Genomic DNA, 26206 nt, shown 5'->3' with positions numbered 1-26206 from the left:
TTCAGGGATGATGGAAATTGTACTCTCAAAACATCTGGAGGGCCGAGTTTGAGGAAGCCTGCTCCAGACTAACCATGGGCCAGTAAGCCAATAACAAACCTTTGGCTACAGCTTTTTGGAGCAAGACAAACCATGAGTCCTAGGTTTGGACGTAATGCTAAGTCACACCAAACGGGGTGTCTGTGTGATCATATGTGACCGAGGACTTAAAACAGAACTGCAAATAAATTTTGCATAATTTTGAAAATCGGGGAAATCACCTGAGGTCAAACCCAGTACTGTACTCTAAAATTTTAATGTTTAATGGAGTGCAGACATTCCAGCCACTGTGCTACATTGGCTTAATAAATGGCCTTGGTAAATTATTATTATTCTTTGTACCACCCTATCAGCACTGTGTATCGCACTGTACAAACAAATGGGAACTTGAGCCTCTGAAAAGGAGAGAGAGAGAGAGAGAGAGAGAGAGAGAGAGAGAGAAGCAACAGCAGCAGAGCCATGAAGTCTGCTGCTTTCGTTGGGCAAGTAGCTAAATGGCAAATGAATGGCACTTCCTGGCCTTGCTATAGCCTCCAGAGTGCTGCACCGTATTTCCAAGCTGGGAAAATACATTGTCTTGTGTTGCAGTAGACGTACTTGCCGTTCTCTTATCCATCTGGCCAGAAGGCACAGAACCTGATCTACATGTTCAGAAAAACAGACCCTGCGAAGGCTGTCCCATTGTGGAATGCTGGGGGTGGAGGTGTTGCATGTTTGAATGCGCACCGTAATAAGAAATTCCCTGTGCACAGAAGGCTAGGCTGTAATAACTCTTCAGTCTAACATTCCATTATCCAGGGACATGGCGTTTTTGGCCCTGGGGAATCACTCCGTAGTATGATTTCCTACCTGCCTCTTGAAGAGGTGCCGTATGTGGGCTAGGTGAAGATTCTAAATGTGCAGAATGGCTCAGAGTGAGAGAGCTATGAGTGAAGCCATGAGAGACAGTGGCTGTGTGTTCTTTTTCTCTCTTCTAGAATCAAACTGGGAGATTATACTGATGGCCATCCTAACAATTTCTCCCTGGGCTTTTTGCGGTGGAGTTAGGGGTGACTGTGTAAGGAAGATTTTCCTCAGCACTGGCTGTTTTCCCCCCTCAACTTCCCCCCTTCCTCTGCCCCCCCTTTTTAATGGACTGCACCGTTTCATTGATGAATCAGTTTCGTTAATCAGTTATAAAAAATATTTTGAAGTATCCCCCATTAATGAAGTGGTAGATTATTATTATATGCAAAACTATATAATTATAAATACAAAAACTGGGCAGCTGGTACCTTCTTGGAAGAGGTTTTCCCTCTTCCCTCACACACAGGAGGGAATGTTTTACCTAAGATGGCCCTTCTCTGGCACGTGCATCGCATCACCTAAAAACAAAAGTATTTTGTTTTTCTTCAAAACTCTTCCTCTTATTCATATATCCAATTCAGGAAAATGACTTTCAGTTGATTTAACCGCTCAGGTTTCTTAAAACTGGGTGATAGCTTTCCTTTTTTTTTTCCTTCCCCCACCCCCTTTCAGGGAGACAACGCCCCTGTAAACACTTCCTAGTTTCCCGCCATGTTTGCGTGTGAGACTTGGGGCCTCGGTGGCCAGACCTCCGTCTACAACTGGGAGAAGTCGGTCTACCTTTTGGAAGACAAAATGGAGCCCGAGCAGGGATCGGGAGAGCTGGATCTCCATTTTAAAGTGCTGCTTGAGCAGGGGGTCTATCCGGAAATCACAATTGAGGAGGAGGAAGAAGAAGAGGAGGAGGAGCCGGAAGCAGAGGCGGAAGTTGTCGTGGAAGCGGAAGGAGAGGAAGAGCAGGAGGAGGAAGAGGAAGAAGTAGAGGGAGAAGAGGAGGAGGAAGAGGAAGAAGAGGAGGAGGAGGAGGAGGAGGAAGAAGAAGAAGGAGGGGAGGAGGAAGAGGAAGATGAGGATGAGGAGAATCCAACTGGGCCTGTACGAGAGGCTGTGGGAGCAGAGGAAGGAGATGACTCCTTACTTGTGGTGTGCACTGGGACTGTGGAGGAACTTCTGGGCTTGGAGGTGCCACCTGCCGCTGAGCCGGAGGCCCTAGAAGAAACCCCACAACCTCAGCGCTGGGAAGTCCAGTGGGAGGAGGTGTCTCAGGCCCCACGAGCTCCACCTCCTGCAACTGTGCAGCCGCCACCACCAACGCAAGATGCTTCCCCAGTGACTGCGGCAGCACCCATAAACGTTGAGTCAGGGGCCTTCTCTACTACGGCGTTAGAGCCAGCGGAGAACCCTGCATCCCCCCCATGGACAGCTCCATACACAGAGGAGAGCCAACAAGAAACACAGCCCAGTACACCAGGCAATGCGGACCGAGGGAGCATCGGGAAGCCACGGACGTCCACCTCGGGAGTGGGCGGCTTCACCCTAGAGACGGCCCGCCGGCGATTCCGGCAGTTCTGCTACCAAGAGACGGAGGGGCCGCGGAAGGCTTGTGGCCAGCTCTGGGAGCTATGCAACCACTGGCTGAAGCCAAAGAACCGCACCAAGGAGCAGATTCTGGACGTCCTGATCCTGGAGCAGTTCCTGGCGGTCCTCCCTCCGGGGATTCGGAGCCGCGTGTGGGAATGCAGCCCGGACACTTGTGCCCGGGCCGTGGCCCTGGCGGAAGAGTTCCTGTCGAGGCAGCAAGAGGCGGAGAGAGCAGAAGAGGAGGTGAGATGGTTTTCGTCCCCCCCACCCCCTTTCTCACCCCAAGGACCATCTTGTGGCTCACGGATGGGACTTGTTTCTTTGTGAGGGCTTGACCTGCTGAGATAGGCCCATAACTATGGCGGAGATGGGAAGGAAATGGCGGTGGGGTGCTAGCAACAGATGGGGGACAGGTGTGACGGGCACATTTTGTCCTTGGGGCATGGGCTCCCTTTACAATATTGTTATTGCTGTGGCCAATGGTTATTTTGTTTATACAATATATATATATATATATATATATATATATATATATATATATATACACACACACACACACACACAACTTGATAAGAAGAACCTCAGCAGTTTGCATAAGATGATATAAAATCTCTGTTTAAAGATGACATATTTGTTTTCCAGCTAAGGCTCTCAAAATCGTGTACAATGAGCCTCACAAACATTTTTTAAAAAGATATAAATAGTATAAAACTACATAACACAACAACAACAACAACAACAACAACAACAACAACAACAACAACAACAATTTTATTATTTGTACCCTGCCTATCTGAACAGGTTGCCCCAGCTAATCTGTGTTGCTTCCAACAAATATAAAAACATAACATTTCTTATAAAGATTGCATGAAACATTTCTTATAAAGGACTGCCTTCAGATGTCTTCTAAAAGTTGTATAGTATTTATGTCCTCGACATCTGACAGGATGGCATTCCGCAGAGCAGATGCCACCACCAAGAAGGCCGTCTGCCTGGTTCCCTGTAACTTCACTTCTCACAGTGAGGGGACCACCAGAAGGCCCTCGGAGCTGGACCTCAGTGTTTGGGCTGAAAGCTCCTATAATAAAACAACCAATCAATGGGAGTATGTATTTTGCACTAAGTCCCCAAAGCACAGCAAAGTCCCCAAAGCTTTTATTTACTTCTGGAATGCCAGGAGGGAGGAGGGACTAAAATATTTAGCTTGTGGAAGGGCGTTTTGGAGCAGTCACTGAAAAACCTCTGCCTTGTGGGTAAACCAGTTTAGTTTCTGGATAATTTGGACCCATCCACAGCATTTTGTCAGCTGAACATAATACTTTGGATAGGTTCATACAGGATGAGGCCCATGACCTGAAAATGCCCAGGATCCAGGTCTTCAGATTCTTAAGTCTGTTATTCTATATTCACCTTACGAAAGATCACAGGGCGGTGACCTGAAAACGAGCTTTTTCCACCATTGCCCTTGCACTGTGGGATATCCTTCCCTCTGCCATTTGTGAGGCATCACCTGTCATCTGCTTCAGATGTCTTGTAAAGAAGATGTGCCTTTTTTGCTCAGGCTTTCTCTGACCCATAGGATTGGATCTTCCTATGACCAAATTCCTGTTCTTATAATACTACAGTTTTACAGCTTTTTATGTTGTATGTTTCTTTTCTGGATACTGTGTTTTTTATGTTTTGTATTTGCGTACTGCCTAGAGATCTTTAAATATTAAGCAGTTTAGAAACGCTTATAAATAAATTTAGGGAGCCCTATTCGAATTCAGAGAGGTTGAGCAGCAGACACGTTTAGCGGGTGTGGGGAACCTCCAGCCCACCAGCCGATGAGGCCATTTCCTCCCACCTGGGTGACGTCAGCTGATAGGCAGGGGGCATGGTTCGATCCTGCTGTTTCTCCAGCATATTCTCTGCAGGGAATGCACAGGTGAAGCAGACCCCTCCCTTCACCCCATCGGTCAGCTTTGACAGGTGGGTGAGACCACACGCCTATCAGCCGCTTGATGCCCTCATGACGCCCCCCCCCTGCCAAAGTTGCCCCAATCCTGTTGTATAGGATTGCACGGTAAAATTACCAAGGCAGTGGCTTCTTCCGTATTAGCTGCATCAAAACCTGGAGCCGAGTTTTCAAAATGAGCCGAAACGCTTGGTAATTGAAACAGAGCAGTAGCTTGGTGCTTTAATTTCTGCCCTTTGGAAGATGTGGAGATGGTTTGGGATATAGGAAAGTGTTATGCACCGTGGCCAGAATATTTGTCAATGTAGCCCGGTATTGTCACCTCTGACTTAGCAGAGGCTCTCTGGGGTCTCAGGTGACAGAGATCTTCTGCATCACTTGCTATGAGGTTCCCCCCCCCCTCCAATCAAGATGCCAGGGAGCTCTTCCACTAAGCTTTTCGTTGCTGTTATTATTACTACTGTGCTTTAAAAATTTTTTGCTTTGTTTTCATTATTTCACATAACACACAATATATCCCATATTTTCTGCCTTGGCTGGTGTAGTTGTCGAATCTTTAGCCTTCTCAGAACTAGTCATTACAGAGGAGTCATGGCTACCTCCAACAGCAACAGCTCTCGTGTCTTGTCTCCCTACTTCTCCTGGTACTGCCTAGCAATACAAAATGGCAGACGTGACGTCACGTCGTTCCACGTTTTCCCACTTGCCCCTAAGTAGCAGCCAGCAGAGTGGAACCCAAACAGGCCAAATTCAAACGGTGTTGATGTCACAAAACAGGCCCTCTGTGGACATCACATTATATTAGGCATTGCAGAGGAATGGAGATTTTTGTAGGGAGAGGGACTGCTGCTTTCTGAGGCACCTAGCGGGTCTCTTCCTTAACAGCAGAGTAATCACAAATAACTGGGATTCCAGGAGTAAGGAATCCAGGTCAAAGGGTGTAAGTGGCAGCGCTATGTTTGTCCTGCTCTTGTTAACATCAAATGCAGCCCTCCCTCCTTAGTGTCCCTCAGGGCTTCCCTTCCATTCATCCATGCAGGGCAGTTTACCTCAAGGAGTGGTGACTTTGCGGGCTACCATCAGGTATTTGGGGAAGCAATTTTTACAGAGAATCCCCCTCCCCATTTTGCAAGTTGATTTGTAAACAATGGGTGCCAGTTGCAAATAAATATTTGCAAGTGTGGCTGTTTAGAAGGTTTTTTTTCTAAAATAAATAAATAAATAAAATAGCTTTGTTTACCAAACACAAGTCAAATAAACATGCTAAATTAGATTGCTCTCTAGGGTATCAGGAAATTTTCTGATGCAAACTGGGAATTCTCCAACACAAATTGCCCTAATTTACAAAGGAAGATATCCCCCCATTTTAAATTTTCTGGAAAATCCGTGTTGCTGGGTGACACTAAAGAGAACAAATAGTCAATAGTTTTGTTTATTTTTATAGTTTTCCATCTTGAGGTTTGTGCGTGAGGCACCAAAATATATTGAATCATCTCTGAAGTCTCACATCTGGCCGTTAAGACTCCTCTTATTTTCAGGACCTCAAGGCATCCTCTACAAACCTAGCTCTCAATTCATAGCTGCGCCTCTTATCTCTTATTCCCAGCTTTCCCTCTTCAGTCCTCCTGGTCTCCTACAAACACTGTTACGGCTGCCTACAAACCCCAGAGGACTTTTGCACCTGCCGCTCGCAGCGGATTCACCAAAATCCACACAAAGGCTTTTGGGAGTTGTAGTCCTGCAGCCCAGAAACAAAGAGTTTCCTCCTAGTAGCTGGCCATCTGCCATTCTCCACAAGCCAACACTGTGGGCAAGATGTCTCCTCTTCCAGGCTGAGGCATATTGGGGTGGGAGAAAAGAGCTGTTTGCTAAGGGAGCCCTCCCCCCACCACCCCCGTTGCAGTCGGGAATTGTGGCTTTGCATCAGAAATGATGGATTTGCACCAGTCATTTGTGTGATTTGACAGAAGGGCACAACTGGCATAATTCTCTCTGTGTGTGTGCAGGTTTCCTGCAGGAAACCAAGAAGCAGATGGAGAGCACACAATAGGCAGAGTTTTGCCTTCCAGTTCTTAGGATATGAAGCAAAGAATTCCCAGCCTTTTCCTCCACCCTTCCAGAGTTCTGGAATCTGCATGGCAATGAAATGCAGAATATGGACTATAACATAGCATCTGTTAGCCCTAGCAAAAATTCCAGGATCTCAATTCTGGCTTGTTCTTTGTGTTCTCTGTGTGTGTATTTATTGTGCTAATCTTATTCTGTGAGCCACTTTGAGGGCAGTTCAGTTCGATGTATCATGTTCAGCTCTAGGCTGAGGAATATTGGTTCATGGGGTGGCTGTCCTATTGTCTCTAAAAACCATCCTAATGAAGCTGCCTTGGCACATCCTAGAAGAGCACTTATAAAATCTACATTTCCAAAAGAGCTCATATGGGTGGAATTGCAGCCAAGCTATGCTGTCAGCAGAATCACATGTTACAATTTGCTGGGTTAATCCTTAGACTGCTGGTAGGGGAATTCATATTTGTTTTTGTTTTTTTAAAGAATTTATTGGCATTTTCATAACAAAACATAAACCCACACCCACACCTACAAATATAAAACAAATACAAACATAGCCAGGATTCTTCTTCTTGTTTACATACATAAATAAAAATTTCTAGTTCCAAATCTTGACGGTTGACTTCCCCTGCCTTTTCACCTTCGGTTTTAAATCCAGAATCTACTTTTAATAACATCATCTCACTAAAAATTAAATTCATTTAAAGAAAATTCAAATCTAAACAATTATCTTAATCCATAATAGTTAATAACAAATCTTTAAATCTTAACACATTATTCTTATATCAAATCTAAACGAACTTCTTCTATCCCTTAAACTGCTGCTAATTACATAAAATTCAAAATATCCCTTTTCTTGTTAAAGATAAAATAAAACTTAAAGTCTTAACCCTCCGATTTCAGATTACCATAACAAACCATTTAAATTTTACATTTAATACTTCACCCTATTCCCCCTCTGTCCATTGTCCATTTCCATCTATCACCGGAACCAATCCTCCAATTGTCCTCTTTTCTTATACGTCCACAGATCCAGACACAGTTCCCAATAGACCTTGCATCGAGCATCAGGGTACGCAGTTCATCTTCTTTCAGCTTCTCCGATTCAATGTTACCTTCTTCTTGTATTTGTAGATATCTTAATTCTTTGCCCCTCACTCCCGAGCTCTCACCTCGGGGGCTGGATATAACAGTTCTTGCCGTCCCGGGGCTGCCACCCCCAAAGGACGTTCCTTTTTCCCGGAGTCGCCAAACCATCTCTCTCCAATCTTCAATCATCCCCTTCAGCTCTTTGCCAAGGTTCTCTTCCATGGTGTAAAAAACTTGGAAGGCCTCCTCTGTGGGAAGTAATTTTTTTTTCATGTCCCCACTCAAAACCTTCAATTTCTGATCAAGCAGTTCCAGCTTCAAGATAACAAATCTTTGTTCATCCGTTAATCCAGAGTTCAAAACGAGTTCAAAAACAAAATCCAACATGTTGGGAAGGGGGATAGGTATCAGATTTCAGTTTCTATTTCTATGTTCTCCCTTTTGTGCCAGTGATTTTCCACTTCAGCTCTAACTTTTCGTAGCCATTTTCCCTGAAACCAGGGCGCAAAGACCAAAACTTTAAAAGGGGATATTTTCCACAGACTTACTCCCCAAAGGGAGATCAAAAGAGTCTCACTTATCAAAATTCAAATACTTTGTAACCATCTCTGTAACAGCAGCCTCTTAAACTGGTTATTTTCTTTCCCCCGAAGGGAGGGAGGCAGGCTTCCTTTCCAAATGTCGTTAAAAAAGCACAAAAACTAGTCCAATCAGATACTCACGACCACCGGGTTTCTTTAGCTCCAAACATAACAGGTAGAACTTTAACGCTCGTCGCGGGGGTGACCGCCGCTCTGCGTCCCGGTTGGGGCATGTCCCCTATAGCCCGGCTCCGTTGTCCCTTCACCCCCACTCCCCCTTTACAGGGGGAGCGAGGGAAGGGTTCAGAGCCATAGTGGGCACAGCCGGGGAGCCCGGGGTGCGGGACGCTCTTCCCGCACCCCACCGGAGCCCCGCTTTGCGGTAGCGGGGCTCCAACCCCCGGGACGGACTGGGTCGCCTCGCAGCCGAGGCAACCCACGACCGCTCCGCGATGGCGTCGCCGCCGGAAGTCAGGGGAATTCATATTTGAGTCAAATGCCTGCTCCCAAATTTCCTGCTCTTCTCTGTACATCATCATCATCATCATCATTAAAATTTGTATACCACCCTTCATCTATCGATCTCAGGGCAGTTCACAGCACAAAAATACAAGATAAAAGCACAAATAATCTGGGGTATCCCCCTGCTTGCAGTGTAAAATGGTGCAGTCTAGTAAGAACTGTACCATAGAGTTCTGCTTTTTGTGCAGCTCTTAATGAATCAAGGCAGAGCTAAAGACATTATTAAAGCCAAATTGTAGTACATGGGATGGCAGCTGGATTTTGTTGCTTTCCTCTCCCCACCCTTCCAAAACAATCACTATTACAGTCGTACCTTGGTTTTCGAACAGCTTAGTTCTCGAACGTTTTGGCTCCCAAACGCTGCAAACCCGGAAATGACTGTTCGGTTTGTGAACTATTTTTGGAAGCCAAACGTCCGGCGGGTCTTCCACAGCTTCCGATTGTCTGCAGGAGCTTCCTGAAGCCAATCAGAAGCTGCTCTTTGGTTTTTGAACATTTTGGAAGTCAAACGGACTTCTGGAACGGATTCTATTTGAATTCTAAGGTACGACTGTACTGATTTATTAATCACTTTCTAAACAGCCATGTCAATGTGATATGCACTACAGATAATTTAAAATGGTGAATTAAAAAAAACATACATATTAGACACTTGTGGCAAAGACCCACTTAGCCAGCTGGGAAAGCCTGTCGGAACAAAGATATCTTCAGCTGTTTCTGGAAAGTGCCGCCAGTGGGCACCTGTCTTACCTGGACAGGAATGCTATTCCACAGAACAGAGGAAGCCATGCTAAAAGCCCTACTTTTTTGTTTGTTCGTTTGCTTAGCTAGCTTAACATTAAAACAGTCTTTGATCGATCTTTTTGTCAAATGTGTCTCTTTGCTTATTTCAGGATTCAGACCTATTTGAGGAGGTGGTTGTGAATTTCCCCGATGATGACCAAGCCTTGTCAGATGCCGAGCAGGGAGATGCATGCATGGAGGCCGAGCAGAGGGGCGATGTGGATATTTGTTTGCTGGGTAAGAATCCTCTCTTCCCTGTGCTTAGCTCAGGCTTCCTCAACTGCAGCCCTCTGGATGTTTTGAGACTACAATTCCCATCATCCTGGACCACTGGTCCTGCTAGCTAGGGATCATGGGAGTTGTAGGCCAGAAACATCTGGAGGGCCGAGGTTGAGGAAGCCTGGCTTAGCTCCTTGACCTCCTTCTCTTTGGTACACAAATGCCTTTACCTATTATGTATGCCAAGGCTGTTGTTGAACTGCAGCTCCCATCATACCTGACAATTCATTATACCCAACTGCTGACCCTGCTGGCTGGGGCTAATGGGAGTTCACAACTTCTTGAAAGCCACAAACACCCCATCTTTGAGCTATACATTTATTCTCACCCTACTTTCAAGGTTAGGGTGATGGCTAGCATCACACCCAGATGGTTGAGATTATCCTCCAAACTATGGCTTGGATGATCAGACATAAGTCTCCTCCCTCCCTCCTTTGTGAGTTTAATTTCACTCTCTAGTTTCGTACAAACCACTTTGCTGTGTCACCCAAATCATCCTAACCGGTTTGTGCAAACCATTGGGCTGCTGCCTGCCAGAACTGAAAACCGTAGTTTGAAGTGAGTTTCTGGTTCGAGAAGGTTTAGCATTAGACCTTCCTACTTGATCTAGGTCTTCGGGCCTTAACTGAACCCCAGTAGAGTTTTTTTAGTAGCCCACAGACCTTCAAATTCCAAAAAAAAAACCCAAATATATAATTCTATACAACTGGTAGAAAAGAAACACAAAAGATACGAGAAAGCATGCTAACTGTACACTTTTCAGTGCTAGGTGTTTAAACAAACGTCAACATTGAAAGCAGTTGTTGTTGTTGTTGTTGTTGTTGTTCAGTCATTGAGTCGTGTCCGACTCTTTGTGACCCCATGGACCAGAGCACGCCAGGCACGCCTATCCTTCACTGCCTCTTGCAGTTTGGCCAGATTCATGTTAGTAGCTTCAAGAACACTGTCCAACCACTGTCCAACCATCTCAGTACCCCACAGCAATTCTTGGAAAGCTGCATATGAATCTCTCTAGCTTTTGCACATTTTGCAACTGGTTCACTTCTATGAGGCTGCTTAAGTGCGTATCTATAACCAGAAAGGTTGTATTGTGTAACACTTGAAGACCTTTCTGGGAAGGAAACAGCCTGGGGACAAATAAGTCTGGGTCTTCTTGTTTCTGTAAAAATGACACAGTAGTAACACGTGGTCAGGGAACTGTCCCCGGCTCAGCGCAGGGTGGCGGAAGGGCTCTTGGGGTGCTACAGAGAGCCTCAGCCCCACCTGACCAGTAGCACCTTCTCGTCCAGCGGAGGGAGCAGCGAGGTCTCCAGTGGGGGGGGGGCAGGCAGCTCAGGAGCTGGAGAGCCGAGGGTCTGGGGATGTTGGAGAGACCCTGCACTCCTCTCGCTCAGCGGGTGAGGAGGAAGACACGCTATTTCCGTCGCCCCATGTACGCAGAGGAGTGAGACGAAAAGAGGGGAGGCGGAGATTTCGTATACCGAAACTCTTACGTTGGGGACAGAACCGGAAGGGGCCACTCCCGGATTCTGCAGACGGTTGATACAGACATGAACTTTTGAGCTCTGCACTGTACATAGTATGCACAATAAAACTACTAAAGAAACGGCTGGAGTTTTGCCTGGTTTCTCATGAGCAACCATCCAAGGACCTTACACATGTGCAGTACACTTTCTACTTTTCACGACCATACAGACAAACACAGTTCTCAAGGTCTCTTGCTTCAGGTGCATTCGAGAGATGCTCTCCAGTTGTCAGTCTGTACTGTAGACCCGTTTCAATGAATTTCTTTTGTAGTTCTGGGGCACTTGTGGGGTGGAGTTAAACGTATCCAGATGAAGGCATATCAGTACTCTGTCCAAAACATCCTGTTACACTGTGTGGATGCATGTCACAGTCGGACCTGACTCTTTTCTCTCCCTGCACAGGTTCTTCTGACACCGAAGCAACGTGGGATTCTTCAGCAGATGAAGGAGGCTCAGGTGGGTCTTGCAGATCTTAGAAGATGCATTTTCTGATGTCGGAGAGGGAAGGGAAAACGTCATGTCACAAATCGTGTCAAAGCAATTAGCATTCTTTATCTCTCCTCCTTCTCCCTCTCTTTCATATGCTGACTTAATCCAGCTACAGGGCAATCTTATTCATGTTTACTGCAAAGTAAATCCTGCGGTACAGTCATACCTTGGTTCTTGAGCGCCTTGGTACGTGTACGTTTTGGCTCCCGAGCACCGCAACCTGGAAGTAAATGTTCCGGTTTGCAAATGTTCTTTGGAACCCGAACATCCAATGCTGCTACTGCGGCATCTGATTGAGTGCAGGAAGCTCCTGCAGCCAATTGGAAGCTGCGCCTTGGTTTTCGAACATTTTTGGAAGACTTCTGGAACGGATTTTGTTTGGGAACCAAGGTACGACTGTATTCAGTGGGACTTGCTGCCAGATAATAGTGAATAGGACTGCAGGCCTTAAACCTCCATCTAAAACACATGCATTCATCGACTATCATTGCTTTAATTGAGTGACAGCTCTAGAATTCATACCTATGAAATTTGTGAATTCTCTCTTGCCTTCCCCCCCCCCACCCCAACCACCCAAACCAGGTGCCAGGACTCCCAGCAGAGCAGACCCCCAGTTCGAATTTGGAGAAAGGCTCAACGGGATGGTGCAACACCTGAACCCAAAGCGGATCCGAGTTAGAGAGAAACGCCACCCCTGCATCGAGTGCGGGAAGCGGTTCCGGTGCCAATCCGAGCTGGCCTTGCACCAGAAAGTTCACACCAGGCCAAAGTCCTACCACTGTGCCGAGTGCGGGAAGCAGTTTGGCCGTTCCTCGCACCTCACCAGGCACCAGAAGACGCACATGGGCGAGGAGTGCCATCTTTGCACGGAGTGCGGCAAGAGGTTCCGGTGGTCGACGGAGCTCGCCATCCACCAGAGGATCCATGCAGGCGAACAGCCGCACTACGCCGTGGATTCCGAGGCGCTGTTCCAGTGGCCGCCAGAATTCACGATGCACCAGAGCCTTTTCACAGGCGAGAAGACCCCTCCAGCTGCCGACTGCACCAAGCCGCACACCGTCAAGAAGCCCCACCTCTGCCCCGAGTGCGGGAAAGGGTTCCGGTGGCCTTCGGAGCTGGCCACGCACCAGAAAACCCACAACAAAAACAAACACTACCTCTGCGCCGAGTGCGGGAAAGGGTTCCAGTGGCCATCGGAGCTGGCGGCACACCAGAGAATCCACACCGGCGACAACTCCCTGCTCGCTGCCGACTGCAGGAACGGCAACGGCCAGCTGCCCCCTCTCAGCGCCTACCTGGGAGGCCACGTGGCCGAGAAGCGCCACGTCTGCGGGGAGTGCGGCAAAGCGTTCCGGTGGCCGTCCGAACTTGCCACGCACCAGAGAATCCACACGGGGGAGAAGCGCTATTTCTGCACCGAGTGCGGCAAAGGGTTCATCTGGCCGTCGGAGCTGGCCGCCCACCAGCGAACCCACACGGAGAAGGAGTCCTACCAGTGCATGGAGTGCGGGAAAATATTCCACGACCTGTACGGGCTCACCAGGCACCAGAAGACCCACCTGGGGAGCAAGGTCTACCCCTGCGCCGAGTGCGGGAAAACGTTCACCCGGCAGTCTCACCTGACCCGCCACCGGATCACGCACACCGGGGAGAGGCCCTACCCGTGCGTCGAGTGTGGGAAAAGGTTTGGCCGGCAGTCTCACTTGACGCGGCACTTGAGAATCCACACCGGGGAGAGACCGTACCAGTGTGGGGAGTGTGGGGTGAGGTTCCGGCGAAGGCACAGCATGATCTACCACCAGAGGATCCACTTGAGAGAGTCCAACGGGGGAGCGGACATGCCAAACATGCCTGACATGCCTGACATGGAGAACCTGGATGACGACCTCCAAAGCCCCATCCATGTAACAATCTGAAATTTGGATGCTAGAGGGGTAGGGGAGGAACCTTTGGATGGATGAGTGGGACGATGCTCACAGGATCTGGCCACCCGAATCCTTTCCATGCAGAGCAGAACGGAGAAAGGTTGCTGCTCGGTGTGGCTGCCCCACCTGGTCAGAGACACAAGTGCCTCAGAGGCTCTTGTGGACAGCCAGCCTTGTTGGATCACGTTGCAAAGGATTCTGGGACAGGGATGCCCACACACCCATCTCTGATCGTGTGCTACTTTCCTGTCGCCCAAAATATGGGGCAACTGTTTGGGATACTTGTGCAGTCAGGTTCGGCCCCGCTGCTCTAACTCTAGATTTTGCCCCCATGTAGCATTTACAGGGAGCACTTAAAACCTGTGGGGAGGTTGCGGGGGGGGGGGGGTCTCCCTAGCTACCTGCAGCAGCTAGAACACTACTGTCCCATTTCCTGAATCATGTGACAGAAGCCTTCCTCCCCGCCTCTCCCAACTAGTTCTGTCCTCCTGTTTGACTGCTTTGCCACACACAGCGAGTTGATTCAGTGGGTCCACACCATGAGAGGACCGTGAAGGGTGACTTCGCATGCTGTGGAGCCAAAGGACGGCTGGGTGTCTGCGTGGCACAAGGCGCCTTTTGCTTTCCGAGCGTTTCATGTGCAAAAGGGAGAGAATTTGGGCAAGCTCTGTTTCTCTGGTTGCAGCACTGCAATACTGGGGGAAACAGCACTTTCCCTGATTCCTCCCAACACCTTTCCACACAGAGCCTGGTTCTGGATGAAATCTGTCAAATTCCCAATAACAGTTTCCCTTTCCTTCCTTCCTTCCCCACCCTTATGGAAAGATTCCAACTAATAAAACTGATTTTTAAAAGAGCCTGAAGCAGGAGTGATCCTTCCTTGTCATCAGCGGTACTTTTCCAGGGCTGGCCCAAGACACTTTGCTGCCCACGGCAATGGAAAAGGTCACCTTCTCCCATGCCAGTTAGGCTGGAGGTTGCATCTTGCTCCAGCGCTGGCAACAGGACAGCATCCTGCATACCTGAGGGCAGCAGATTAGCTTGGGCGTGTGGCGCACAGCGCTGCCAGCTCCCCACCCCTCTTTATCCGCCGCCTGAGGCAGTTTTGTCACACTGCCTAACAGCAGGGCTGGCTGTGTAACTTTCCCCTCCAGAGCACTTTTTGATAGGCACTTCTATTTCCTCCTTCCCTTCCCTTCTTGGAAATCAAGGGGGCAGGTTTTCCTTCTTAGGGGACGGGGGCTATTTTACAGCCACTTACTGTATATAAGTGGCTGTTTTCAAGAGGTTTCAGCAGAAAATCAGTACAACCACCCTGGATTAAATGCTGGAGAGGAAGACAGAGGTATCTTGATCTTCCGGTTACAGGCTTTCCTGAGAAGGTTGAGCAGTGTATTTCTCTCTCTGTTAAATAGGGCTTTTACTCCTCAGTAAGTGCATTTAGGATTGCAGCCTAAGAAAGCAGATCTTTGGAGATGAACAGGGAGGAATTGGGGTGTGCCCTGCCCTGCTGCCTTTTGTGAGCGGGGAGGGACATTTTGAGCTTGAACTTGGCTCTGCCTCACAAATAACCCCACAACGGTTGGAATCTAGGAGAAGACCCATGTCCCATTCTAGGCTTCAGATTCTCTCTTTGTTGACCCCTGGTGAAGGAAAGGGGAAAGTGTATTCCTGCCGCAGCGCACCCCTCCCTCCCACCCACCCCCCCACACAAAAAAAACTTTAGCTGCATCTCTTCTTTTCCTCTTTTGGGTCCACATTTGAGACTCTGAACCTCCTACAGAAGCAAGAACGAACTCATTTTTGGAAATAACTTAAAAATAAATGGTTTCTACAAACGGCTTCTTGTGTGCAATTTTCTGTCTTGGGGAGGAGGAGGAGGGGAGCAGCATCAGGTTTCCCCCCCCCCCCTGCCTCAGAATCCAAACTTAACAGTTGGCACAAGAAGGTGGTCGTCTTATAAAAATCACTAATAGGACTCTGAGCAGCGGGTAGGGAACTTTTTCAGCTGGAGGACTGCATGCTGGGCCAGAGTTAAAGGTGGGAAGAGCAATATAAATGTGAATTCTACCTTTGTACGGTCGGCTGGTTTCTGCACTGGCACTCCCCTCTCTATCTTCGATCCAGGGAAGCGAGGAGCATTATCAGAGTCCAAGGAAACGTTCCAGCCAGGCAATAACACTTGAGGAGGTGGGAAGCTGAGCTGGTAAAGGGTATTGCCTGGGATAATGATGGGGGAGAGCCTGCGCTTGGTCCTTAGGCTCCCCACCCTTGGTTTACAGAGGGTGACTAGTAGGGGAACTGGGGGGCGGGAAACCCCAACAATGGCTCCAAAATAGAACAAGTTCAATAAGATCTGCGAAAGAACAGGTGCTTCCCAGCATTCCCTGTTTATTTAGGTATCTGAAGCTCCGATTGGCTGAGAGCGCCATCTAAGCTTTATGCTGGGTAAAGGTGAGTCTTTGTTATGAATGCACTGCTGATGGGGAAGGGTTGCAAAAAAAGAGAAAAAGCTGCCATTTCTCCCCCTTTTTTTAAAAAAAAAAACACAGCAATGTTCTGCATCCCTACGGATTGTTCCAAATTACCCAGAGCTTTTATCCTGCTAAGTAGGGAGAATTTCAAAGAGCTGTGCAAGGTAAAAGAGACGTCTCATTGCTCTGGGAATCTGGCACACCTCTGGTTTATATGATTGCACCAGGACTGGACTCCCGTAGGCAGCGTGGTCAATGGTCAGGGGTGTAGTCCGGTGTCCACGAAAGGGTCCCAGGTTCCCCCTCCCTGCCTGAACAAGAAATAATAAGACGGGAAAAAGACGAGCTACTCAGAATGCTGGATTTTACACTGCTAATTTAGACACTTGGGTAGTTAGTTTTTGTTTGTTTGAGCTACAACTCAGGGGAGGACCCTCTTTATTTTTTAAAAAAAGTTTATGCAAGAAAACAAACATACCAGCATGTAGAACTGTAGGCAACAAGGTGTCTGTCTCATGTACTGTATTAGTTCTACCAACACAAGGAGAACTAATAATTCCCCATAATTCTGAAGCAGTCAACACCTCCAAGCAAAACTGGTTCGGCTCAGGATGCACAACTCAGTGACTTGCTTAACACACAAGTTCTCAAAGGGTAACATACTAGTGGAATTTGTTGCTGACAAGCACTATAGAAGGCTGGGTTTTTTTGCGGGGGGTGGGGTGGGGTGGGCGGCGGAATTAACATACACAAATTTTCAAACAGAAAGAAAATGGAAATCCAGTCTTTGGGAAATCCCACTGAAGTGACTGGTGTGTGTTTTACTCTTCCATTTATTCCTTCAGCTTTGCTCAGAAAGTCATGAACAGCTCATGTCACAAGGGTCAGTTTCGCAGCAGTCGCTATGCTCAGACGCCTTCCGAGCTCAGCAACCGAGCCAGGGGTCTGAGTGGTTCTTCCACATGAGGAAGTTGATCTTTCAAGCCATTTCCATGTTACAGATCCTCCGGCATGTCTCGTACGCCTCCCGCTGCCTCTTGAGGCAGGGCTTCTCATAATACCATTGGCAATTGGCCTTGTCAGTGATCCCATCCATGGTTAGGACCCTGTTGAGGACTCGATAGGCAGCTTCCACGTTCCTGTTGGGCCTCAACGCTAAGTGACAAATTTCAAGTAACTGGCCATTTAGGTGTAACTGTTCCTAACTCCAGGAACTGGAGGCCATCGGCTTCTGGCCCAAACAAGAGACCCTCTGGCCTAGCCCATGCTCCTGGCCCTCCACTTGGGTAGTTGTTGGCATGTGTCTGTCACAAAAGACAATGGAGTGCACCTCTAGGGGTGAAGTCAAACCAAGGTGGTAGCAACTCTGAAGTGACCTCCTGAGGCGCAAGCCTGGGCAGTGTGTATGGAGGTCCTGGGCTGCCCAGGTGACAAGATCCCTCTCTCGGCCTTGCTGATGTGCTTGGCTGCAGGAGTTGCCAGAAGGAGGCATACAAACTGCCATCCTACCCTCGTTGGGACTCTACTCCAGATTTGTGTAGGGTTCACTCTTTTGCCTTTTCTTTTCCCAAGGATATCCCACAAGGTAGCAGAGATTTATGGTCTGAGTTGTCCTCCTAGATGGGCTACCTTCCCGGGTTACACGAGCCCCATCCACCCCTCAAATGAAGATTAGTAAACAATCTTAATAATAAACTTCTTATTAAGTGTTATTTATAACCTGCTTTCCTACGCGGGTGGCGCTGTGGGTTAAACCACAGAGCCTAGGGCTTGCCAATCAGAAGGTTGGCGGTTCGAATCCCCGTGATGGGGTGAGTTCCCGTTGCACGGTCCCAGCTCCTGCCCACCTAACAGTTCAAAAGCATGTCAAAGTGCAAGTAGATAAATAGGTACCACTCTGGTGGGAAGGTAAACGGGGTTTCCATGTGCTGCTCTGGTTCGCCAGAAGCGGCTTAGTTATGCTGGCCACATAACCCGGAAGCTGTACGCCGGCTTCCTCGGCCAGTAAAGCGAGATGAGCGCACAACCCCAGAGTCATCCGTGACTGGACCTAATGGTCAGGGGTCCCTTTACCTCTTTTCTTACTATAGTATTCAAAATGTGTTCTACAAGAATTGAAACCACATGTGCAAATCATAAGCAGCTCACAAAATCCTAAAAACACTAAATCTATCAAAGAAACATGTACGGTCAATAGGAACGTGCTTAAAAAGGATTGTTGTTGCCTGGTGCCTAAAGCTGTACAGCATATTGAAGGTGCCAGGTGAACCTCTCTGGGGAGAGCATTCCATAAATGGGTAGCTGCTGCAGAAAAGTCCCATGTCTTATGTTGCCACCCTCCAGACCTTTCCTCACTAGGGACCAGAGCTACAGGACTTACAAATAACTTTTGGCAACTTTGTATTCTGTTTTAACAACATTCAGAAGTGACTCCTCCAAGTCTAATATTCTTCACCCATATCCATTTTTAAATTAGAAATAAACCTGTTTATTGCAATAGCATTTTCTTGTGGGTATAGGTGCTTAGGATCACAGCCATAACAACACCACCAACACCAACACCACCACCACCAACAACAACAACAACTTATTTGTTTACCAGTTTGTTTACAATTTATTTACCAGTGTGGTGTAGTGGTTAAGAGCGGTAGTCTCGTAATATGGTGAATCGGGTTCGATTCCCCGCTCCTCCACATGCAGCTGCTGGGTGACCTTGGGCTAGTCACACTTCTCCGAAGTCTCTCAGCCCCACTCACCTCACAGAATGTTTGTTGTGGGGGAGGAAGGAAAAGGAGAATGTTAGCCACTTTGAGACTCTTTAGGGTAGTGATAAAGCGGGATATAAAATCCAAACTCTTCTCTTCTTATATGCCACCCATCTGTCTGGGTTAGCCCAGACTCTGGACGGCTTCTAACAAATTAAAACACAATATGACATCAAATATTATTAATAGTGATTAATAGTATAATATAAATATAATAATAACAACAATAATATAGATATTATTAATAACATTAACATGTTTATTTAGCTTTTCAAACACATGCCTGCCTCTGCTGTTCACTGTCGTCAAGTTCTGGGCCACAAGGGGGAGCCAATGGCTTCAAAACCCTTTTCTCCACATAATTTAGACTTCCTTCAAGTCTAGAACAAATTATGTTTTAATGTATTTAGTTTCGAAATATCTTCCCAGCCCTTCCTTCCAAATGAAAGGCCGAGCAGCTGTCAAAACAACCATAAAAATGCAGCCAAACATCAGGTAAAACGTCACAAAGCTCAATGCGAGGAACATTCCACACGATAAAAGCCAAACTGAACACAGAGATCTGCCCCTAAATCCTTGGCCTAAAAATGTGTGTTGGGAATAAGGATGTTTTATTTGTCTGTGCATGCGGACCTAGCATTTGCTGGCTTTGACTTGGACATAGTCTTCTTCTCAGGGGATGGCATTCCACAGCAGCTGTGTCACAACTGAGAAGGCCCCGCTGCTTCCCAACCTCACACATCTTTACTCACCTGGTCAGAATAGGAGAATGTAAAACTCTAGCTGATACCAGCCAAGACATTTTTCCTGTCAGTACAATCGAGAACAAGCATAGCACAAGGTGCCAGAGGTGGAATTCTGGGCTGGAGCTGGGCAGTCCCACGCCTACGACTAGGGGTAGGCAAATCTGTCAGTTTGGGTTACTCTCAGTTTCGTATTTTTTGAATCTTAAACTCTTCACATTTCCACACCACTCTGCAATTTTTTTAAAAAAAGATGGTACATCACACCAACCAAATTGTATAAACTGTACAAATCGGGTGACAAAAAATGTTGGAAATGTGGTTTGAAGGAGGGAAACTTCATCCACATGTGGTGGAGTTGTGACAAGGTTAAACAATACTGGGAAAATATATATAATGAATTAAAAAAGATTTATAAGTATTCGTTTAGGAAACTGCCCGAAGCTTTTTTGTTGGGTATGGTGGGAGAGGACATCGAGAAAAAGGATGTGAAGGTATTTTTGTATGCAACTACAGGTGCTAGAATTTTGTTAGCACAAGTCTGGAAACAGCAACAGACCCCTACTATAGAGGAATGGGGCAAAAAAAATGGTGGGGTATATGGAAATAGCGAAACTGACAGCTAGAATTCGGCAATCAGGAAGCGAAGCATTTGAAAAAGAATGGGGAAAATTCTGGTCATATTTGAATAGGATGTGTGGAATATGAATTGTGAAACAAAACTCATGGCTTAATATATAATTCTTTATTGGATGTATAAAATGTATAAAGTAAAAAAAGACAATATGTAGATTACAGATTAAGGAAACAATTTAGATCATAAGACAGAAACAATAAAGAAGTGTAAAACCACGAGAACTAATCAAGAGGAAGAATAAAACAGAGGAAGAAGGGGGGAAGCCGGGGGGGGGATGATGTGGGAGGGTTGGGTGTGGGGGGTTTAATTGTTGGTTGGTCTGTATTGTAAGAAGGTTGTGGCATATAAAGTTGAAGGTGAAGTTGTAAATGTAAAGGTAAATCTAAAGTATAAAATATAATGTAATGGTAATGTATAAAAATAAAAAGTCTTCAATAAAATTCGTTATCATCTTCCTGTGAATTTCTCCTAATATACAGTTTTGCCCAATGTGCACATCTTCGACAGTTTTTCCTAATAAAATGTACTTTTGTATGTTATTTTCACTAATATACACAATGTTGTGTGGAGTTTACTTTTCATATAAGCATTTTTCAACAAATTGCATTGCTGGAGAACGGTGCTGCAAATTTCGGAGAAGTGCATTTCGAAGGTTGGCTGTGTTTCGGATAGCATGTTGTTTTGGAAAGTGCAAAAAAAAAAAATGTTTCAAAAAAGCGTACAAAGTCTATTTTCTATGTAATCAAATGACCCCTTAGCTGAGGAAGCTGCTGAAGAGATTACTCTAGCAGTCCTTGCAGAAGTGAATGTGAACTTGCTTTAATTCCTGCATCAAGCAAAGATATATCTGGAGAAAGGCACATAAAACAGGACTATTCCACTCAAGCTCAGTCTTTCAAAAAGGTAAAGAGTCAAGAGGCTTTTCTATGACATCCCCAAATTAATATATAACTACGCTGGTCAGCTGAATCCCCGCAACGGGATGAGCTCCCGTTGCTCAGTCCCTGCTCCTGCCAACCTAGCAGTTTGAAAGCTCCCCCCCCCAAAAAAGTGCAAGTAGATAAATAGGTACTGCTCCGGTGGGAAGGTAAACAGCGTTTCCGTGCGCTGCTCTGGTTCGCCAGAAGCGGCTTTGTCATGCTGGCCACATGACCCAGAAGCTGTATGCCGGAACCCTCGGCCAGTAATGCGAGATGAGCGCTGCAACCCTAGCGTCGTCCATGACTGGACCTAATGGTCAGGGGTCCCTTTACCTTTACCTATGCTGGTCAGCAGACAGCATTATTCAGACATCTTCCTCAATAATATCCATATTATCTGGCTTTTCTTTCCTGAACTCTGCAAGAAAGAAACCACTAGATTATCATTCCTTTCTGAGCATGTAGGTGGTGCCACCTCTCACCAGCCCTTGTCTGGCTGCAGAAGGGAAGAATGCACAGTTAACGCACAACACAAATAACATTGTTATGAATTTTTTGGAGACATCCGGCTGAACATCTAGGTCCCCTTCTATATTTGGGAACAGCCAGGCTAGCTTCCTGATGAGGTGATCACCTGGGTGATGGGCCATTAAAGGGAACAAAGGAAGTGGATCTATGTGAGATAGCAAATGAATCAGGTCCCTCCTTCCTCAACTCATGGTTAGTTAGAAGGACAAATAAAGTGTTAAGGGCAAAGAGTTTGAAGTGATGTGTGTTAGAAGCAAAGCAGAAAACCGGGAACTGAGAGAGACAGAGCAATATTTGATTTCTGTTTGAATTCAAGGCTATGCCTATGGGGGAAGCAAAGGCTTTTTGGGGTGTTCATGCTGTGTACCCTTCCACCATTGCTCAGCTTGTACATATGTGTAAATAAACCATATATCCTAAAGACACCACGGTCTCCACTGGGCCTCATTCCAAAAGGAAACATAAACACCAGGTAAGTGCCTGGAATGGAACCCCTGGAATCTCACACCGCTCAGAGTTTCGGGCGATGTGCAACAACACTAAGAAAGTTTGCAAATTGATTTGAGGTTTTCTATGATAAAGTAGTGTACAGTGGTACCTTGATTCTCAAACGCCTTGGTACTCAAATACCTTGGTTCTCAAACACAAAAACCCTGGAAATATGTGTTCTGGTTTTTGAACGTTTTTCGGAAGCCGAACATCCAATGCAGTTGTCGGCTATTGTTTCCGGGGTACCTGCACCAATCAGAAGCTGCGCCTTGGTTTTTGAACATTTCAGAAGTCAAACAGACTTCCAGAACAGATTAGGTTTGGTGCTTTTGTTTCTGCTATTTATTTTGCGTTTTTGTTTTTGAGGCTTTTTCGGTTAATTTGTTTTTGTGACCGTGTGGAACCCAGTTCAGCTACTGATCAATTGAGTGTGTGAATGGGGACATGGGTAAAAGCCCCCCATCCAAACATTGACTATCATCAGTGCAGGTGAGAAAAAAATTAATTTTAATTTTTATCAGCTACAATACTGTCTTATTTATTTTATAGTACAGTACATTGATTATTGCTTTCATTTTATGGATCATTGCTCTCGTTAAATAGTAAAATTCATGTTAAATTGCTGTTTTTAGGGGTTCTTTTTAAAAGTCTGGAACAGATTACTCCATTTTGCATTACTTTCTATGGGAAAGCGTCCGTTTTGGAACGGACGTACGGAACGGATTAAGTTTGAGAACCAAGGTACCACTGTATAAAATTTATGAAATAAAGGTTACTTTGGCTTTAATCATCTAAATATTGAGAGAACACATGCTGTGCATTAGGTAATACTTCATTGGCTGCAAACTTACATGTGCTGCTTTTGATATACACAGTCTGAAAAATTAGCTGCTTTATTTTGTGATATGTCATTAAGTAATGGCTGGTTTTTGTTTTGTGCTCTGATTATTCCCTCAGGGTCCTCTGCAGGGGCATACCCAGGATCAAAACTAGGGGGGGGGGCAAGTCATGGTCATTCAGGTTCAAAAACAAAAACAGCTTCAAAAAACAAAAACAGCTTCAAAAAACAGAAAAACTCCCCCCCCCAACAGAAAGCCCCAAATGGCTGAAAAACTCAGTTTCCCAGGATCCTCAGTCCTCGCAAAGGAACTACTCACCATGCAAGGGAACTCAGTTTGCCAAGCTCCCTTGCAACGATGAATCCCGGCAACGATGAATTCACCCCCTGACACTGCCCAAGTCTCAGCCTGCATGCCCATTTGACCAAGCAGGGTGCAGGCTAGGATCCGGTCTCTGATAGGCACACCAGCTCTTTGTCGGCATGAGGGAGGGGGAAACAGTCAGTGCAACACACACACACACACACACACACACACACACACACAGTGGCCAACTGCCTCGGCAAGAGCGGAAGAGCTCCATTGTTATTGAGATTTTGGGAGGGGGAGAAAAACCAGTCTTGAGCTTTTTTCCCTTTAGGCTGCCAATAACCATTTAATATATTTTTTTTGCTTCTGGGGGGGGCAGCTGCCCCCCCTGCCCTCCCCGGGTACGCCCATGGTCCTCTGGATAAATGGACCAAGTTTATTTGAATCATCTGTCAGTCTGTGGACTATCTGGGAATCTGTCTCTAATTCAGAGGGAATTTTGAGGCAAGAGTTCAACAGTCTAAAAATCCCTGAACTCTGAGTGTGTGCTGTTTTCTGGCTGGTGGAATGAAGGCCTCAGGTTAAGGTGAATGACTGAGAAGTCAACATAGGGCTCAACCACACAGCTGGGTGCTGAATCATGGAAGATCAAATCACTTTTCATGCAAAGAGGGGGCGGTTGTGGCTCCCTCCAGCCCAATCTACTGATGACCAGAGAAGATGACAGTTCATATTTTTTTGTCAGCGAAAGTAAAGAACGAGATTCACAGCAAAGTTCATTACAGCCTCCCAATCAGGAAACTGCGTTGGTGACAATGCAAATGTGCAACAAGGACACAGGGGTAGCCAATACACTCATGCTAGGGCCACGTCTGTCTCGTTGCCACAGAGAACTAGGCAGTAGCCACAAGAAGAACAGCTGTGGGAGCCCTGTGACACTGTCTGTTAAAGCAAACACAAGCACATTCAGTAAAACAGCTGAGGACGTCAGATCCATCATTCTTCTTCCCAATGGACGGCAGATCTTGCTCAGTATTTAACCCACACTATTTTAGCTGCCAACCAGAAATTAAGTTAAATAAATCTTAAAATTAGTCAATATATTTCTCCCTGAGACATTACAATCATAGAATTGTAGAGTTGGAAGGAATCACAAGATTCATGTGGCCCAACCCCTGCAATGCAGGAATCTTTTGCCCAATGTGGAGCTGGAACCCACAACCTTGAGATTGAGAGATGAAGGGTCTCAGGTTCTACTTGGGTTCTAGGTTCCCATTTACACTGACTCTGGCACACCCTTCTTGAGAAATGCTATTTGCTGCGTTTCCCCCTCAAACCGGTTTACATCCAATTCAGCAACGTAAGCCGTATTCACTTAGCAGTTAAACCGAGTCCACTAAGAACTGTGAGGGAAACAGGGGTGTCCTAAAAAATATTCCTCACCTTTAACAAACTACAGTTCCCATGATTCTTTGAGGGAAGCCACAACTGTTTAAAGTGATATGATACTGCTTTAATTTTAATGTACATGTTGTTGCCAGAAGCTGGGATGTTCATCTTCCCAGCTATGCTCCCAAGCAAGTCATGTGACCTGCGCAATATCACAGAGCTCAAAAAACACACGTTTTGGGGCAAAACATGCGAGATCATGCTCTCACACAAAATCGCAGTGCCCTAAACGGGGATTTTTACTCCTAACTTTTGAAGCAGTACCTTCTTCTGGTTCCTCTGATCTTTGTTTGCTGTTTCACAACCTAACTCCTGTGTCTGCTCTTGGTCCACTTAGGCTCACAGCCAGCTCTCTTGGGTTTCAGAACCCAACAGCCAAGAGCCTAACTCTTGCCAATTCCTCAAAATATCATTGATGTAAGAGTTTCTATGGTGCTGCCTAATGGTAGGAAGCTTCTGGAAAATTCTCAGCTACAGCCTTGTTAAGCCAGAGGTTTCTCAACCCCTTCCACCAACCACCTTGAGCAAAGGAACAAATATGTTATTCTTCCTCCCATCCTCATAAACACATCTGAAACATTTATATACAACTATAAACGTGAAATAAGTTATAACACCATAGAACAAGCATTTTTAATATTTACTCTACCTTGCCTGAACTGGGTGATCCATGATTGTTAAGCCAAATATGGGTGTATACCATAGAGAACCAGAGCCAATCATGTGAGTGCAGTCTGCCATGTTTGCACTTATTCAAAGCCTGTTTAAAGATGTGTGTTTGTGCATTGAAATGCTTTTTTAAAAACCTGTGTGAGACAGGTGCACACTACTAAACATATAACACATTGTACGGACTTTCCAAGTGCTAGCAAATTCCATGGCACCTTTGTAGGACCAGAAATGGGAGGCTAATGGAGACTTTATGGCATGCTTGTGACATCTATGTGCTTCGAAATATACAAGTTGAACAGGTGGGAAGCAAGTACAGTAGTCGGTAGTCAAGCAGGCATGGCAGTTTCAGAGACATATCAGCACCCCTGCGCAGCACACCCAAGTTGCTTCTCTAGCCAGATCAACACATTATAATGGCTTCTTCCATTGCTCAAATTAAAACTACCCAAATTGTTTTTGGGAAGCCTGGTATCAAGAGATCACTAGTGGGCTGGTGGTGGTGCTGGTGAGATGGGAGAGTGTGGCATCATCTTCATCATGTGCACACGGAGGGGCCTCGAAACCATTTCAAACTGCTGTCTATCCGCAGATCTTAAATTGAGTCCATTTTCAGTCCTCACTGATAGGTGAGAACATGCAAAGTTGTCCTCCTGAGCATGTGCAGAGTTTTTCCCCCCTGTAGGAATTGTAGGATATGTCA

The 26206-nt window shown here is 46.3% G+C and overlaps 1 protein-coding gene across 1 annotated transcript; it reads left to right on the top strand.

Moving 5' to 3' along the window:
* Window positions 1-1896: 1896 nt before the first annotated feature.
* On the top strand, window positions 1897-15373 carry LOC117059437 (zinc finger protein 501-like). Its single transcript, XM_033171179.1, has 4 exons — window positions 1897-2709; window positions 9573-9699; window positions 11670-11723; window positions 12339-15373. Exons 2-4 carry the CDS (start codon window positions 9657-9659, stop codon window positions 13670-13672), a joined length of 1431 nt encoding a protein of 476 aa, XP_033027070.1. The 5' UTR covers window positions 1897-2709; window positions 9573-9656; the 3' UTR covers window positions 13673-15373.
* The last annotated feature ends 10833 nt before the right edge of the window (window positions 15374-26206 follow it).

The sequence above is a fragment of the Lacerta agilis genome, chromosome 14 (assembly GCF_009819535.1).
Source record: "Lacerta agilis isolate rLacAgi1 chromosome 14, rLacAgi1.pri, whole genome shotgun sequence".
NCBI classification, from domain to species: Eukaryota; Metazoa; Chordata; class Lepidosauria; order Squamata; family Lacertidae; genus Lacerta; species Lacerta agilis.
The sequence above is the reverse complement of the archived record's forward strand: the minus strand, read 5'-3'. Positions and strand labels throughout refer to the sequence as shown.